At 46.1% G+C, this 18,748-nt stretch overlaps 1 protein-coding gene across 1 annotated transcript in view; it reads left to right on the top strand.

Annotated features, from left to right (window-relative positions):
- The window catches only part of LOC129148786 (acyl-coenzyme A synthetase ACSM1, mitochondrial-like), a 44,961-nt gene that overhangs the window by 14,819 nt on the left and 11,394 nt on the right, over positions 1 to 18,748 (top strand). The window contains exons 5-12 of the mRNA XM_054714520.1: positions 853 to 1,012; positions 2,269 to 2,348; positions 4,680 to 4,803; positions 6,926 to 7,006; positions 7,498 to 7,599; positions 15,048 to 15,175; positions 16,145 to 16,244; positions 17,547 to 17,666. Of these exons, the coding sequence (XP_054570495.1) occupies positions 853 to 1,012; positions 2,269 to 2,348; positions 4,680 to 4,803; positions 6,926 to 7,006; positions 7,498 to 7,599; positions 15,048 to 15,175; positions 16,145 to 16,244; positions 17,547 to 17,666 (895 nt within the window). The remainder of the gene's footprint in view (positions 1 to 852; positions 1,013 to 2,268; positions 2,349 to 4,679; positions 4,804 to 6,925; positions 7,007 to 7,497; positions 7,600 to 15,047; positions 15,176 to 16,144; positions 16,245 to 17,546; positions 17,667 to 18,748) is intronic.

Below are 18,748 nucleotides of genomic sequence, written 5' to 3' on the forward strand. Positions count from 1 at the left end.
TTTTTTTTAATTATTAGTTTTTAGTTAATCTTCACATGAGGATATTTGTTTTTCATTGATATTTAGAGAGTGTGGGAGCAGGAGAGACACAGAGAGAGAAACATTGATGTAAGAGAGACACATCAATTGGTTGTCTCCCATGCACACCCCAACCAGGGCTGCCTGCAAGTGAGGTACATGGCCTTGACCAAAATCAAACCCGAGACCCTTCAGTCCATGGGCCAACGTTCAAAGTACTGAGTCAAACTGGCTAGGGCTGTTTCTGTTATGTTTTTTAAAAAATATATTTTTTATTGATTTTTTACAGAGAGGAAGGGAGAGGGAGAGAGACTTAGAAACATCTATGAGAGAGAAACATCAATCAGCTGCCTCCTGCACACCACCTACTGGGGATGTGCCTGCAACCAAGGTATGTGCCCTTGACCAGAATAAAACCTGGGACCCTTGAATCCGCAGGCCGACACTCTATCCACTGAGCCAAACCAGTTAGGGCTTTCTGTTATGTTTTGATGCTGTTCTCAGAAAGGCCCCTCCCTTATTATCCCTGATGGCTGCACGCATTGCCCAAAACTGTACCAGTAACAGATTTGAATCCAGAAAAAGAGCAACAGACTTCAACACAGTTTTCCCAGCCTTAAGGGTAATTATGATTGAACCAGTTGAAGTGGCATGTGACCAGGAAATCCGATTGGCCTGCCTTTGGGTTTGGGATGGGAGTGAGTCTGGAGCCCCACACTAACCACATGAATTCAGAGTGAGAGGGGTGGCTCGCTATCTCAGAACCAGATTCCCCAGCCCTTGGTCACATCCTCCTGTGGTTACAAAGCTGAGGCCACTGTATTTTGGAGTCAGCAGGAAAGTACTGCAGCTGAAGACCTCTGATGTCCTCTGGTGCATGTCAGATCCAGGTTGGGGTATGGCTGTTGTGGGGACCCTGCTTGAACCATGGACAGCAGGGTCTACAGTCTTCATCCATCATCTGCCCCAGTTTGACCCTAAGGTCATTGTAGAGGTAAGAGGACTAATCTCTCAGTGTCAACAAACTCCAGGAGAAACTCATGTTTCAGGCTCAAAAGCTGGCCCCTGCGGAGAATAGTGTATAGAACAAAGCAGCCCATTAGGGTGATATAACCTGGGCTCTGGGTGTCTCAAAATGTGAGGCGCTGAATCAGTCAGTGAACCACCCTGAATACACATTTTGAGAAATTAAAGCATCCAGCACAATCTCAGGTCTCCTGGCTCCTCCAGGGCCAGGTGGCTGGTGTGTGTGTGTGTGTGTGTGTGTGTGTGTGTGTGTGTGTGTGTGTGTGTGTGTTGACTGAAGTGTTTAAAAACAGAGCCTTTGGAATATGATGGTTTCAGTTCCTTTTCACACCTTTAACATTCGTTAGTGGTAACCTCACCTCTCTGAGCTCGGTCTCCTCACCTGTCAGATGGAGTTTTAATAATTATGACCTCATCAGATTGTTGGGAATATTGAGATGACACAGGCAAAGTGTGTAAAGTGCTTAGCCCTCAGGCCTGCACCTGAAAACACTCAGGAACTGGCAGCAGTTGCTGTTATTGTTATGCGTACATCATGGTGATGATTGAAGTTGCCTCCATAAACCCTTTCTTTTTTTTTAAATATATTTTATTGATTTTTTTACAGAAAGGAAGAGAGAGGGATAGAGAGTTAGAAACACCTATGAGAGAGAAACATGGATCAGCTGCCTCTTGCACACCCTCTACTGGGGATGTGCCCCAACCGAGGTACATGCCCTTGACCGGAATCGAACCTGGGACCCTTGAGTCGGCAGGCTGATGCTCTATCCACTGAGCCAAACCGGTTTCGGTTCCATAAACCCTTTCAAGTGACTTCCCTGCACCTGAACATGCTGTTTGTGTCTGCACTCACTGCACCCTGGCTTTCTTTCCCAGACCTGCCTCTCCACCTCTCAAGTCCAGGCCCCTCCCCTCACCACTGTGGGGCCTGTTCTTCTCCAGGCCCTCCCATTGGAGCCCCTCACTACTCATCTTTAATCCATTATACCCTTTCTTCTATATTATCAGTCTCTCACTTTTCATCAGCTCTACTCCCTCAGTCCATAAACACATTCATGTTCAATATACAGATACTGGAAGAATTAAAAAATGAATAAACAGGCTCTTTTAGAAGGGAGATCAGGAAAAAAAAATGGTAATAATGGCCAGTATTTTGTTGTTGTTTTTGCCCAGTATTTTTCATCTTAACTATAAATATAAAATTTTTCTCTGTTCACCTTGTAGACACTCTTTAAATACCCCATCACCCAGTGCCTTACTGCACCCTCTGTATTTCGAATGATTCTGCAGCAGAATTTTAGCAGGTATGTAGAAGTGGCTTGTTGTAATCACAATCTTTGGGTAGGATTTTAAGGAGTCTGCTTCAATGTGGTCTTGGTGTCGGTGGGAAACAAGCTATTCCACAGGGTTCGGAGGAAAGAATCCCAAGGATTCACACACAGGAGATTGGGATGTGTTCAATGTGGTTTATTTGTTAATGTAACGTCAATAGAATTCTCCTCTGGGCTTCCCAAGGCCCATCTCTTGGCCCTGCCCTGGAAAGTCCAATCTCGTCTTCAACAGGCCAACGCAGAGGCCAATGCCCCGAGTTTCTGCTTCATAAACCTTTGGGCCTAGAAGTCTCCCCCAGGCCCAGGTGGCTGTAGACCTGCATGGTCGTTTGCTCCTGGGCGGGAGGGACAGGAACAAATTGGGCCAGTGGGGTCCCAGGCATGAGAGAGAGCCAGATACCCCCTGGGTCTCAACCAGGAGCTTTTTCAAAACAACCAGTTAACTTCCCAAGATTCCAGGGGCATGCATGGGTCCACCCCAAGTCAACTATCTTATCCCAGGTTAGACTGACATCCTCTGTGGTCCAACACCTCCCCCTGTGCCATTTTGACTTTACTGGGCAGTTCCTGATCTCCCCCGTGCTCCCTCTCACACACAACCATGTACCAGAGGGGGGAGAGAAGGGTGTTAAACCCCTTGCGGGACTTTGCTCCCATTCCTTGGGTGTGAAACTGGAGCTTCCTGGTGAAGCAAACAGGCCTCTGCTTCCCAGCTGACTGTGCTCAACATTGTCAGCCTCTCCCCTGGCTGTTTCTTTCAATAACCAGCCAAGGATGGTCATGGTCTGACTGTTTCAACTCTGGTTCTTTGAGGGCATTGAGAGCTAGTGTGTACGTGTGCATGTACGTGTGTGTGTGTGTGTGTGTGTGTGTGTGTGTGTGTGTGTGTGTAATGCTGGTAGCAATAATTATCAGCCAGTTGAATTCGTTTATTAAGCAGGACTAAGATCCAAATGAAACAGTGAGCCTTGTATCATTGTGGGTGTTTTTCTTTTTTAAACTTTTTTATTGTGAAATAACAAACACAGAAAAATACATAAGACATAAATTTATAGATTAAGAAATTTTTGAAAACTAAACCAATATGTAACCACTCATTCAAGCCACAATAAGAGAATATTGCCAGCGACAGTGACTTACTCAGACCTCTCCAACTCCCCTAAAGGAACTCACTATCTTGACTTTTATGGTATTCACTCATTTGTGTATTTTTTTCTTCCTCCGCCTCGCCCCCCCTGCCCCCGCCCCCGCCCCCCGTAGTTTAACTCCTAAGGAAATATCAGTCTCTTTTACTTTCTTGTGAGCTTTGTAATCATATAATTCTGTAATATGCAGCTTCTTTTTACAACGTTATATTTCTAAGGTGAGCGCATGTTGCATTATATTGCTGTAGCTAACTTTTACTGCCGTATAATATCCCATTTTATGAAAAATCCACATTTTTCCATCCGTTCTACCACTAACGGACATTTGAGTTGTTTCATTTGAGGGTGATTGATAACTAGCACTGTTCTTGCACATTCACCCTGTGCACATTAGCACTCACTATGTAGGGTCTTTCTAGGAGAATTTGCTGAGTCACACTGACACCGCATTCTACTCCCTATTTTCCAAAGTATCCAATCGCTGTGTGCGCCCACTAGCAGGGAGGCAGGGTTCCCTTGTTCCACATCTTTGGCAACATTTGTTCTTGTCAGAGTCTTTCATTTTTACCAATCTGATGGATGTAGTGTTATTTTGCTATAGTTTTATTTTGTATTTCCCCGTGTTTGTAGATTAATTTTGAGCTAAACTGTAATCTTGTCTTTGAACCTAATGCACACTTATACATATTTTAGAGCCATTTAAATGGAAATGGCTGCTTCAAAAATCAGACCTAATAACATTTAGACACAGAGTTAAAATGTCGAGGACTTGAACAACAACCCTTCCGAAGCTAACTCTGAAATATAACTTGCTTTTATTCACAAAGCCCCCATCCCAGCATGCCCTTGGCGTCTGCCTCTATCTGTATTTCAAAGCTCATATGACAGCCACATTTTGCAACATTCCTCAGATGATGAACTTGGTCCAAACCCAGTAAAAATCCAATCAGGGAATCACTAATGACTCCCCTGGAGACTCTGCTAATTTTACCTACTTTGCAGAAAGCTCCAGATGAGTGAGGAAGACACCCCTAATGAAACCAGCCCTCTTGTCCACCACTCCTGACTCTGTGTAACAGAAGAGGTGTTGGGGGGAGAGGAGGAGGTAGGGGAGCCGAATATCTGCTCTGAAGCTCTGTAGACACCTGTCTCCCTCAAGCCTCAGGTTCCCCAGTCTGGAGCATTGCTCTGCTGGCGGAGAGGCCGTGCTGCCTGAGGAGCAAGAGAAGTGGAGACAACGGACGGGCCTTCTCCTCCACCAGCTCTACGGGCAGTCGGAAACGGTAGGTGGACGGGCCCCACAGGGCCGCCCAGCCCAGCAGAGAAGCTGAATCTGCCAGAGCGTGTGCACAGGCCCCACTGTGTGCATAGACCCCACTGTGTGCACAGCCAGCAGAGGGCAGCTCTGGAGTTCCAGGCAGATTGGCCCCAAATCAGTTTGCAGAGAGAGAATTCACACACAGTCTTGGACTTGTCAAGACCCCAGTGTGCTGACGGCTATTGGACAAAACCTTCCATGGGGGTCTGAGGACAGGGCTACGTCCCTGGGATCAGGGGAGCCGGGAGGAGCGATGGCAATGGAGACGCCCCCTGCCTCATGGAGGCCCCACCTGTGAGTGCTGCCCAGGTCACCCTCCCTCCCTAGATCAGCAACCACAGGGCCAGGCAGGAGCTGGCCCCGAAGCTCATCTCTGGGTGTGTATGGGGGCAGCACACACGTGTGATTGTGGGGCACAAGCAGGACCGGAGGAGGGAGCAGGGCCATCACACACACACACACACATACACACACACACACACACACATGCAGTGTGACTCCCAAGGGTGTCAGTGAGCACGCAGTGGGCAGGCCGTACAGCCTGCTGTGCTGTCTGGACCCTCAAGGGCTTCAGTGGTAGGAGGAGGGGCTGCCTCTCTCCAGAAGCATCCTCAACCCCCTGATGCTGACACAGCCACTCGCCCGCCTCCCACCATCCCCTCAGCTCACAGAGTCACCCTCTCAGGACCTGTAGGGCGGGCTCTCTTGGTCCTAATTAACGTTTGTCTGACGATGTGCTGTTTTTTAATAAATTGTTTTATTTTGGTCAGTGAAGTGGTCTGCTTCCAGGCCTGAGGAATGTGAGGGCTCTGGGCCTGACCTTGCTTGGCTCACAGCTCACTGTTGGACGAGGAGAAGCACCCGCTACACCCGTAACCCCGCCCCTTGGCGTCCACTGCTTGAGCCACAGATACTCCTCCTGGCCGCACGGAGCCTCAATGCTCAAAGCTCTTGCAACCCGCTCCCTCCCCTGTGGGCGTTGCCGCGTCCTGAAGTGAGCAGCAGCTTGGAGAGGCAGACCTTCCTCTGCCAGGAGCTCTGGTCTCAGTTCCTCTCAGCATCGCCAATGGCAGCGTCAAGCCCATAGGCAGACCATGGAACCTGCCAGAAGCTCGACCTCCCTGTCTCCAAAATGGGAATAGAATGCCGACCCTGCGGGAGGTGGCGAGGGGAGTGGAAGGGAGTGTGCAAGCCCTGGCGATGCCCAGCCTGCACATCCCCCAGGGCCAGCCCGCTGTCCTCACTGATGTGGGGAGCCGTGCGCCAAGTGTCAGGGGTGCAGAGCCTAAGGGGCGTCTCTAAGCTCAGACACTTGTTATCTACAGAGGGAAACACCCCCAAAAGTCAGTATAAGGCCTGTTGGCAACAACAGAAATGCGGGGAAATGCCACCAGAGGACGATCACCCAGTACTTCTCTGGGGCCTGAGTGGGCTGGTTACCATAAGGAGCCAGGTGAGCTCACTGGTGGGAGCCTGAGCAGCTTCCCGCCCCGCAGGCTCTGAGAGGGGGTGCCCACCCGGCCCCTTTGACAGGTCAGACCCAGGGCATTAACTCATCTGTGTGACTGTGCAGGCTGAGCTTTAGGACAGATGTGAGCTTCAGAGAACCAGGAAGGAGGCGTAGTTCACCAGGAGGGCAAATGGGGGTGGGAGTGGTGGCAGAGGCACAGTCCAAGTGATTCCAGCGCAGCCCCGAGGGCAGATGAGGCAGGGTTCCTGTCAGGATCAGTGTTGAGTAAGTGTTGGTCAAATGGACACATGCCTGGCATGCAGTGGGCACTCCCCCACCCACCACACCCCCACAGCCCGAGCTCAGCCCTGTGCTCCTTTCTTGGCCTCCCCCACGGGACCCTGTGGCCCCGGCAGCCGGCACTGGCCCAGGACATGTCCCATGTCGGGCGCAGTGAATGTCTGCTGAAGAGCTGGGCCAATGCCCTGAGCCCAGGACGCAGAGCTTCCAGCTCCCCCACAGGCTCTATGAGCAGCGCCCCATGGCCCTGGGAGCAGGGGTGCCGTGAACCATTCTTGCTGCTCTGTGACCCGCCTGGAGCCTTTGACAACTGGTCTTCTCTTCCTTTTGTGCACAGGGATTCACATGTGGCACTGCCCGGGGGTCACAGGTCAAGCCCGGTTCCATGGGGAAAGCCATCCCACCCTTCGACGTCCAGGTTTGGTCCTAAAGGCGTGGCCAGGGAGCACTGAGGGCTCAGCTGGGATCAGCCCCGTGTGACACCAGGCGGCAGAAGAGCCGCGCCCCCTGCCCGAGTTGTCCCTCCTCCTCTCCTAGGTCCCCTCTGGTTTCCTGGGAGGGTCAGTATTGTGGGCATCAGTGCAGCTCACCGTGCCCGCCGAGGCCGCGCACACAGCCGTGGCGCACAGGACCTGGAGGCGCGCCGGCAGCTCTGTCCACCCTCCGGGCTCTTAGCTTGTCCTGACCCTGTTTTCTAGCTTGAAGACACATGCGGTGTCCACACCAGGAAACAAACACGCCCATGACTTGCTGATTTCAAAGACGTGACAGCTTCATTCTGTTTTCTGACAGGGATCTCCCCATGGTCCCCACTGGTGTCACACGCATAAGCCAGGCAGAGCTTGGGGGGGGTGGAGGGGCAGGAGGGCTGGGAGCCCTGCAGGGGGCCTCACGGACCTCTTGCTCCAGATCATCGACGACAAGGGCAACATCCTGCCGCCCAACACTGAAGGCAACCTTGGCATCAGGATCAAGCCCACCAAGCCCATCGGCCTGTTCATGTTGTATGAGGTGAGGGCGCCCCGCCTGCAGCTCCTGGCCCGAGCACCCCTACAGCGATAAGGGAGGGGACTCTATTGTGCATCCTGAGACTCCTCCCATCTCCCGTTATGTGCTCCAGTTCAGTGAAGCCAGGTCTAGTTCACGCAAAGCTCACAGCCTTTCCTCTCCTGACCCATGTGGCACTGGGGCGGTAGAGAAGCCGGGCTTCGGAATCATCGGACTTGGGGCTGATGGTTAAGAATGCAGGCTTCGGCTGGGTTCACATCCTACCTCCAGTTTACCAACGGGGTGTGCGCAAACCTGGTAACTGTCCTGAGCCTCCTGAGGCCTCCCTACCCCACTCCTCAGAGCAAACCACCTGAGCCTCCTGAGGCCTCCTCTTCCCCACTCCTCAGAGAAAACCACCTGAGCCTCCTGAGGCCTCCCTACCCCACTCCTCAGAGCAAACCACCTGCAGACCGTAGGGGTCATGTGTTTCTCCGTGTCAAATACATGGCACAGCTACAGTTCAAACCCATGTCTTTCAGCCCCAGAGACTAATGGGAAATCCAGGGATCACAGAAACCTGTGATGGGCTCTAAGGAAACCTGCTGAGACTCCCGACCAGATAAACCCTAGCCCTCCCAGGGTAGTAGAGGCCACTAAGAGGAAATTCTCAGCTTCCAAGATGGGCCATGGAAGGCTGGGCACACCTGAAATGGATCTCAGATTCCATCTCCTTTCTCCAAAAGAACAGCCATCAGAGGTTCTCTCTTGGTGTCACTGTTGTCATCACTATGGCCTCCAGGGGGCGCTTCTCCTCATGTGATACTATCTACCCACAGTAAAATCTGCTGGCTAAACCATTCATCAATTTTGTTTGTCTTTTCAAAGATCCAGCTCTTGGTTTCATTGATTTTTTTGTATTGTGTTTTTAGTCTCTATGTCATTTATTTCTGCTCTAACCTTTATTATTGCCTTCCTTCTACTTACTCTGGGCTTTTCTTGTTGTCCTCTTTCTAGTTCCTTAAGTTGAAGGGTTAAATAGTTTATTGTAAATTTTTCTTATTTTTTTATTTTATTCTTTTATTTTTATTTTTTTTTTTATTGCTTAAAGTATTACAAAGAGTAGTACATATGTCTCCTTTTTTTTCCCCCATTGACCTTCCCCCGGTCTCTCCTACCCCCAGTATCTTCAGTTCATTGGTTATGCTTTTTTTTTTTCTTTCTCTTTTTATTTTATTGATTTTTTACAGAGAGGAAGGGAGAGGGATAGAGAGCTAGAAACATCGATGAGAGAGAAACATCGACCAGCTGCCTCTTGCACACCCCCTACTGGGGATATGCCCGCAACCAATGTACATGCCCTTGACCGGAATCGAACCTGGGACCTTTCAGTCCGCAGGCCGATGCTCCATCCACTGAGCCAAACTGGTTTCGGCCATTGGTTATGCTTATTATGCATGCATACAAGTCCTTTGTTTGATCTCTTACCTCCCCCCGTCAAACCTTCCTAGCCTTCCTGCTGTATTTTGACAGTCTGTTCGATGCTGCTCTGCCTCTGTATCTATTTTTGTTCATCAGTTTATAATGTTCTTTATTACCCATAAATGAGTGAAATCATGTGGTATTTTTTTTCATTGCTTATTTCACTTAGCATAATGCTCTCCCGTTCCATCCATGCTGTTGCAAATGGTAAGAATTCCTTCTTTTTTACAGCAGTGTAGTATTCCATTGTGAATTTTCAAATCCACTCATCTGCTGATGGGCATTTAGGCTGTTTTCAAATCTTGGCTATGGTAAATTTTGGTACTATGAACACAGGGGTGCATATATCCTTTCTGATTGGTGTTTCTGGATTCTTGGGATATAGTCCTAGAAGTGGGATTACTGGGTCAAATGGGAGTTCCATTTTTAACTTTTTGAGGAAACTCCATACTGTTCTCCACCAGAGGCTGCACCAGTCTGCATTCCCACCAGCACTGCAGGAGGGTTCCTTTTTCTCCACATCCTCTCCAGCACTTGTCATTTGTTGATTTGTTGATAATAGCCGTTCTGACAGGTGTGAGATGGTACTTCATTGTTGTTGTTTTGATTTGCATCTCTCAGATGATTAGTGACTTTGAGCATGTTTTCATATGTTTGTTGGATTTCTGAATGTCCTCTTTTGAAAAGTGTCTATTTAGGTCGTCTGCCCATTTTTTGATTGGATTGTTTATCTTCCTTTTGTTAAGCTGTATGAATTCCCTGTAAATGTTGGAGATTAAACGCTTATCGGAGAAAACATTGGCAAATATGTTCTCCCATGCAGTGGGCTTTCTTGTTGTTTTGTTGATGGTTTCTTTTGCTGTGCAGAAGCTTTTTATTTTGATGTAGTCCTGTTTGTTTATTTTCTCTTTAGTTTCCAATGCCCAAGGAGCTGTATTGGTAAAGATATTGCTACGACAATGTCTGCTATTTTGCTGCCTATGGCTTCTTCTAAGATTTTTATGGTTTCCTTTCTTACATTTAAGTCCTTTATCCATTTGGAGTTTATTTTTGTGTATGGTGTAAGTTGGTGGTCTAGTTTCATTTTTTTTTGCAAGTATCTGTCCAGTTTTTCCAACACCGTTTATTGAAGAGACTGTCTTGACTCCATTGTATGCTCATGCCTCCTTTGTCAAATATTAATTGAGCATACTTGGTTCTCTGTTCTGTTCCACTGGTCTATGTGTCTGTTCTGGTGCCAGTAGGAGGCAGTTTTGAGAACAGTGGCTTTGTAGTATAGCTTGATATCTGGTATTGTGATCCCTCCTACATTGTTCTTCTTTCTCAAGAATGCTGCAACTATTCGAGTCTTTTTTATTCCAGATGAATTTTTGGAGAGTTTGTTCTAGGACCTAGAATCTAGGTCTTTGGAGTATGCCATTGGTTGTCTAATGAGGATTACATTGAATTTATAGATTGCTTTGGGTAGTATGGACATTTTAATTATGTTGTTTCTACCAATCCATGAACATGATATATTCTTCCATTTATTCATGTCTTCCTCTTTCTCTTTTTTAATGTCCTGTAGTTTTCAGAGTACGGGTCTTTTATGTCCTTAGTTATGTTTATTCTTAGGTATCTCAATTTTTTTGGTGCAATGGTAAATGGGGTTGTTTTTTTCGCTTCTCTTTCTGTGAGTTCATTACTAGTGTATAAAAAGGCCATAGATTTTTGGGTGTTAATTTTGTATCCTGCTACTTTGCCAAATTCACTTATTAGTTCCAGTAGTTTTTTGATGGGGTCATTGGAGTTTTGTACGGATTGTATCATGTCATCTGCGAATAAGGACAGTTTTACTTCTTCTTTTCCAATTTGGATGACTTTTATTTCTTCTTCTAGTCTGATCGCTATGGCTAGCACTTCCAGTACTATATTGAACAGGAGTGGTGAAAGTGGGCATCCCTGTCTTGTTCCCGTTCTTAAGGGAAATGAGTTTAGTTTTTGCCCATCGAGTATGATGTTGGCTGTAGGTTTGTCGTATAAGGCTTTTATTATGTTGCAGTATGATCCCTCGATTCCCACTTTGCTGAGAGTTTTTATCAAGAGAGGGTGTTGGATTTTGTCAAATATTTTTTCAGCATTGATTGATATGATTATGTGATTTTTATCTCTCAGTTTGTTTATGTGATGTATCAGGTTTATTGATTTGCAGATATTGTACCATCCTTGTATCCCGAGAATAAATCCCACTTGGTCATGGTGTATGATCTTTCTAATGTAATGCTGAATTCTATTTGCTAGAATTTTGTTGAGGATTTTGGCATCTATGTTTATTAAGGATATTGGCCTGTAGTTCTCTTTTTTGGTGGTGTCTTCATCTGGTTTTGGGTTTAGGGTAATGCTGGCTTCATAGAAAGAGCTTGGAAGTGTGCCTTCCTCTTGAACTTTTTTGAAATATTCTGAGGAGGATAGGTTTTAGTTCTTCTTTGAATGCTTGGTAGAACTCCCCTGTAAAGCTGTCTGGATCAGGGCTTTTGTTTGCTGGAAGATTTTTGATTGCTGCTTCAATTTCTTCAGTAGTTATCGGCCTATTCAGGTTTTTTTATTCTTCTTGATTGAGTTTTGGGAGCTTGTATTTTTCTAAGAATATGTCCATTTTATCTAGGTTGTCCATTTTGTTGGAATAGAGTTGTTCATAGTATTTTTTCATAACCATTTGTATTTCTGTGGAATCAGTTGTTACATGGCCTTTTTCATGTCTGATTTTGTTTATTTGGGTCCTCTCTCTTTGCTTCTTGGTGAGCCTGGCTAGAGGTTCATCAATCTTGTTTATCCTTTCAAAGAACCAGCTCTTGCTTTTGTTAATCTTTTGTATTTTTTTTTGTTTGTTTTTTTTTTTGGTCTCTATGTCATTTATCTCCACTCTGATCTTTATTATTTCTTTCCTTCTGCTAATCCTGGGCTTCCTTTGTTGCTCTCTTTCTAACTCTTGAGTTGTATGGTTAGATAATTTATTACCATCTTTTCTTGTTTTTTGAGATAGGCCTGCAGAGCTATGAACTTCCCTCTAAAGACTGCTTTCTCTGTGTCCCATAGATTGTGGATTGTTGTGTTTTCATTTGATGCCATGATGCTTTTTGCTTCTTCTTTAATCTCTTTGGTAACCCAATCATCCTACCTAATAATAGACAAATATGCAAATTGACCATAGCTCCGACACACCCACAAGCCACGCCCACCATCCAATCAGAGCGAGTATGCAAATTAACCCAAACCAAGATGGCTACAGCCACAGAGAGACGGTTTCCTAGGTAACAGAGGAAGCCAAGCTTTCTGCCTGCCCTTGCCAGGCCTAAGCCTCCACTCAAGCTACAAAGTTTCAATTATTGAAGGTAAACAAATTCAAACAAATGGCGGCAGGATGGAGCTTGAGAGAGCAGGCCAGGGCTGCCGCCGGCAACAGGGGAAGCAAAGCTTTCCGCACACCCTGGCTGGGCCCACCCACTTAAGGCAACAAAGTTTCAATTATAACCCCAACAGAAAAGGCTGCCGGCCTCGGAGGGAGCCCCAGGCTTGGCTCCACTCCAGGCTACAAAGTTTCAATTGTAGAAGAAAAATAAATTCCAGATACCAGGGCCTCCGCTTGGGTTGCCAGGGGGCATGGCCGGCCTGCAAACCACCATAGGCCCCTCACTCAGGCCGCCCCACGCCACAAGGGAACCCCCACATGATCTGGGACACCCTTCAGGGCAAACCAGCTGGCCCCCACCCCTGTACCAGGCCTCTATCCTATCTAATAAAAGAGTAATATGCAGATTGATCATCACTGCAACACACAATATAGCTGCCCCCATGTGGTAAAGATACTGCCCCCATGTGGACACAAGATGGCCACCACAAGATGGACAGCAGGAGAGGGCAGTTGGGAGGCACCGTGCCTGCAAGGGAGGGCAGTTGAGAAGGACCAGGCCTGCAAGGGAGGGCAGTTGGAGGTGATCAACCCTGCAGGAGAGGGCAGTTAGGGGTGTCCAGGCCGGTGGAGGAGGGAAGTTGGGGGCAAACAGGCTGGCAGCAGAGTGGTTAGGGGGTGATCATGCTGGCAGGCAGAAGTGTTTAGGGGCAATCAGGAAGGCAGGCAGGCAAGCAGTTGGAAGCCAGCAGTCCTAGATTGTGAGAGGGGTCCCATATTGAAGAGGGTACAGGCTGAGCTGAGGAACAACCCCCCTCCATGCATGAATTTCGTGCACTGGGCCTCTAGTTGTTTAATAACATGCTACTTAGCCTCCATGTGTTTGAATGTTTTGGAGTGTTTTTACTGTAGTTGATTTCTAATTTCATTCCATTGTGATATGAGAAGTTGCTTGATATGATTTCAATCTTCTTGAACTTATAGAGACTTGTTTTGTGTCCTAACATGTGATCTATCTTTGTGAATGATCCATGGGCACTTGAGAAAAATGCACTCTATCCTGCTACTTTAGGATGAAATGTTCTATAAATGTCAATTACATCCATCTGATCCAGTGTGTCCTTTAGAGTCACTGTCTCTTTGTTACATTTTTGTCTGGAAGATCTATCCAGTGAAGTCAGCAGGGTGATAAAGTCCCCTACTATAATTGTGTTCTTGTCAATCTCTCTATTAACATCCTCTAGCAGTTTTTAAAATCTATTTAGGTGCTCCTATATTGGGTGTATATATGTTTACTGTGGTTCTATCCTCTTGTTGGATCCATCTTTTTTGTATTATGTACTAAAGTGATCTTTCTTGTCTTTTGTGATGGCCTTCATTTTGAAGTCTATTTTGTCAGATATGAGTATTGCTACTCCAGCTTTTTTTTTCCTTTCCATTTGCATGAAAAACTTTTTTTCCATTCCTTCACTCTCATCGTGTGCATGTCTTTTGTTTGGAGGTGGGTCTCTTATAGACAGCATATAGTTGCCTCATGTTTTTGTATCCATTCAGCTATCCTATGCCTTTTGATTGGACCATTTATTTCACTTACATATCCTATGCCTTTTGATTGGACCATTTATTTCATTTACATATTATTGATAGGTACTTATTTATTGCTGCTTTAATTCTGTATGTGTAGGTTTCTCTCTCTGTTTCTCCTTCTCATTACAGCAGTCCCTATAGCATTTCTTGTAATGCTGGCTTGGTGGTGATGTACTCCTTTGGCCTTTTTTTCTTGTCTGGGAAGCTCTTTATTTCACTGTCTATTTTGACTGATAGCCTTGCTGGATATAGTGATCTTGGTCTTAGATCCTTGCTTTCCATTACCTTGAGTACTTCATGCTTTTCCATTCTGGCCTATAGAGTTTCTGATGAGAAATCAGGTGTCAGCCTTATGGGAGCTTCTTTGTAGGTAACAGTTTGCTTTCCTTTTGTTGCCTTTAAGATTCTCTCTTAGTCTTTAATTTTTGGCATTTTAATTATGATGTGTCAAGGCAGAGGCCTGTTTGGGTTTTTCTTGCTTGGAGTTCTCTGTGCCTTCTGAACTTGTGTGACTTTTTCCACCACCAGGTTAGAGAAGTTTTCTGCCATTATTTCATCAAACATTGACCAGCTGGCTCCTGCACGCACCCTACTGGGGATTGAGCCCACAACCTGGGCATATGCCCTGATCAGGAAGTGAACTGGTGACCTTTTGGTACATGGGATGACACTCAACCAACTGAGCCACACTTGCCAGGGCCATAAGCTTTCTTTGAGGATAGGATGAGATGGTACTTGGGGAAGAAAATTCATTTAGCAAATGTTTATTGACATCTTCCATCTGTTCAGCCACTGTGTTATATTAATATCAATTGTCAGTGTATTTTGTCCATTAATTGACCAATAGCATGCAATGAGTTTTTCCATGTAAAGCAAATAGACTCAGAGAGATTAAAAAAGTTGCACAGGTGCCTGGTGGAGTGAGAAGCAGGATTCAAACCCAGATCTGAGCCCCAGGTTGCAGCTCAATATCTCTAATCTCACTGCTTCAACAAGAGTGCTGTTCTCTCTGCAGAATGACCCACTGAAGACAGCCAAAGTGCAGTGTGGGGACTTTTACAACACTGGGGACAAAGCAACTATTGACGAAGAGGGCTACATCTGGTTCCTGGGGAGGGACGATGACATCATCAACGCCTCTGGGTAGGTGTGGCTGACCTGGGCCTGGCAGGCTCTAGCTTGCTTCACCATTCCTCAGTGCCTTGGGGATGGGACCCACAGCCTTTCCTGAATGCAGCCATTTCTACAGGGCCCTGGCCTGGGGTATCTGTGCATTTCCCCCAACATCAAAATAAAGTTCAAGAAGGCCTGGAAGTGCAACCACAGGAGACATCATGCAATTTAAAGGGGATATATGATTGGAAAGGGAGACCTTGTTTGAGCCCCCATTTGTCCCCATTGGTTGGAGAAATTATTCTCTGTGTTCCTCTAATGGGACACATGTCACAGAACAACAACAACAATAGCAGCTAAGCTCATGGAGTACTTACTGTGTGAAAGTACACTCCTCTGTGCTTTGCTTAACCCAGTAGATGCCATTATTGTGCCTGTTTTACAGATGAGAACACTGAGTCACTGAAAGTTTCCAAGATAGTGCAGGGAGAGGCCCAGATTTGAACCGAGGTAGTGTGGCTCCTGATCTGCTGTCCCTACCGCTTAGGTGATGTAGGGAGAAAAAGTGACACAAGTAACAACTTCCCTTGGATGCATCAGGGAAATTAGGTTTGTTTTACTTTTTAAATTTCTCCATGAGATGCTGATGTAGTGAGACAGAATTTCCCTAAAGGTTTAAGACAAAGTTTGAGGCTCCCAAGACTACAGTAAGAGTCCTGCTGGACAGTTCCTGTGCCACGCTCACAGCCCTGGAGGACAGCCTCCCACCCCCACCGCCCACCAGAGGCAGTGAGGGGAGGCCCTGGGAGCATCTGAGCTTGCAATGCCCAGGTCTTCACATCCTGGTCCACACAGAGCCTTTTCACAGTCCCCTGGCTCTCGTGAAGGTTGCCCTCTGTGCCCAGGGAAGTGTGACTCCCACACATGAGATTGGAGGGCCTGGGTCACTCCAGCCCTGGCATCTGCTCAGAAGCAGAGCAGGAACCATTGGTCCCGCAGGTACCGCATTGGGCCAGCAGAGGTGGAGAACGCCCTGGCGGAGCATCCGGCGGTGGCTGAGTCAGCTGTGGTGAGCAGCCCGGACCCGATCCGAGGGCAGGTGAGGAGAAGGACAGGAGGTCATGGGGTCTGCCTGTGGGCACTGGAAGGCTGGTGCAGGGGAAACTGCCAGAGCAGTGGGTATGCGGGGCGCACTTACACCATGTGGGTAGCAGGAGGTACTGTGGCATCATCCGTAACAATCCTGACTAGATACTGGGTGTGCTGGCTCATTTAACCCTCATAACTACCTAATGAGTTAGAGAATCTTACTTATTATACCCTTTTAATAGACAGAGAAACATCATAAAGAAGTTAAATAACTTGTCCGGATTACACTGTGGTGGAGCCAGGATGTAAATCTCAGCACTCTGTTTCCATTGCAATCACTGAATTTATTGAGCACCTACTAGGTACAAGGCCTGTGCAATTAAACGGGGACATAAATAACAATATAAAAGCAATAAGGTCAGCCCAGCCTGTGTGGCTCAGTGGTTGAGTGTCGACCCAGGAACCAGGTTTGATTCCCATTCAGGGCGCATGCCAGGTTGCAGGCTAGATCCCCAGTAGGGGGCCTGCAGGAGGCAGCAGAGTGATGATTCTCTCTCATCATTGATGTTTCTATCTCTCCCCCTCCTTTCCTCTCTGAAATCAATAAAAACGTATTTTATTTTATTTTTTTAATATATTTATTGATTTTTTACAGAGAGGGAGGGAGAGGGATAGAGAGCTAGAAACATCGATGATAGAGAAACATCGACCAGCTGCCTCCTACACACCCCCTATCGGGGATGTGCCCGCAACCGATGTACATGCCCTTGACTGGAATCGAACCTGGGACCCTTCAGTCCACAGGCCGACGCTCTATCCACTGAGCCAAACCAGTTTCGGCAATAAAAACGTATTTTAAAAGAAAAGAATCAACAACTACTTAAAAAACAAAAACAATAAGGTCAGTAAGCAACCAACAATTATTAAATGACCGCAGGTTCCAGGCACAGAACTGTACATACATTAGTGCTAAAAATGGTGATGAAAATAATGATGCTGAGGATAATAACAAAGTTAAACTAGGTGCATATTTTATGTGTACTAGCTCATGGAATCTGAACATAAGGCCATCATGTTCAGCTCCATGGGATGAACCTGTACTCTGCGCACGTCACAGAGAAGGAATTTGAGGTTAAGTAATTTTGCAAGGGAAAGAGTAGAAATTGAAGTATTTGGATTTGAACCTGGTCTTGTCTGTTTCCAAAGGCTCGGGTGTCAGCTGTTTTGCCATTCATTGCATAAACACTTACTATTTAAACCAGGCAACTGGGTGACACTGACCCTGAGCCCCCGCTCTGGTTCTGCGTTGCAGGTGGTGAAGGCCTTCATTGTCCTGACCCCACAGTTTCTGTCCCATGACCAGGACCAGCTCACCCAGGAGCTGCAGGAGCACGTGAAGTCAGTGACGGCCCCGTACAAGTACCCGAGGAAGGTGAGTGGGGCCCATGCTCGTGCCCTTCTGAGCTCCGCTGCCCCAAGTCTGGTCGGGTGGCCGGGAGAGGCTGGAACCGAACATAGAACGAGCATTTTCTCTGCAGAAGAAGCAATTGGGCTTAGGGGTGGATGCCGCCAACTGAATGGGATGGAACCTCTGTTCTGGGTCAGAAACCCCAAAACGTGCTGCACATTACTATGAGGGCAAAAAAATCAGACCAGTGCCCAAAGCTACCCAAGGAGGGTATTTAACATCTTTCAAAATTTGAAAAAGACATCCAAGTCAGCCACTTTCTAACTATTCTTAAGCGTGATTCATACTAAGAAATACATTTGATATTGCCCCTCAATACTTACTTATGTACACAACTAACAAATGTTAACAAAATTATATATATCCTTAAAACATGCAGTCCATTCTTTTTTAGATACAAAATAATTAGCCCTTTACATGCAATAAACATTAATATTTCAAAGAAAACAATTTTAAATATAATAATGTTACAAGCAATAAACAATATTTCAAGAAAAATTATTTCAAATATAATAATATTACATGTAATAAACATTAATATTTCAAGAGAAAAAAGATTTTAAATAGAATAATATTACCAAAACTGTATCAACATAGCATAATATCACAAAAGTTGTAGAAAATATTAAAAATCTGCAAATAACAGGATTACTTCTATTCTAAATTTTTTTTCCTCTGGCTCTATTTTTATTCATCAGTTTATGTTGTTCATTATATTCCACAAATGAGTGACATCATGTGATATTTATCCTTCTCAGACTGGCTCGTTTCACTTAGCATAATACTCTCCAGGTCCATCCATGCTGTTGCAAATGGTAAGAGTTCCTTGTTTTTTATAGCAGGGTAGTATTCCATTGTGTAGATGTACCATCATTTTTTAATCCACTCATCTGCTGATGGGCACTTAGGCTGTTTCCAAATCTTAGCTATTGTAAATTGTGCTGCTATGAACATAGGGGTGCAATCCTTTCTGATTGGTGTTTCTGATTTCTTGGGATATATTTGTAGATGTGGGATTACGCGGTCAAATGGGAGTTCCATTTTTA

Source organism: Eptesicus fuscus, chromosome 4 (genome assembly GCF_027574615.1).
Source record: "Eptesicus fuscus isolate TK198812 chromosome 4, DD_ASM_mEF_20220401, whole genome shotgun sequence".
Lineage (NCBI taxonomy): Eukaryota > Metazoa > Chordata > Mammalia > Chiroptera > Vespertilionidae > Eptesicus > Eptesicus fuscus.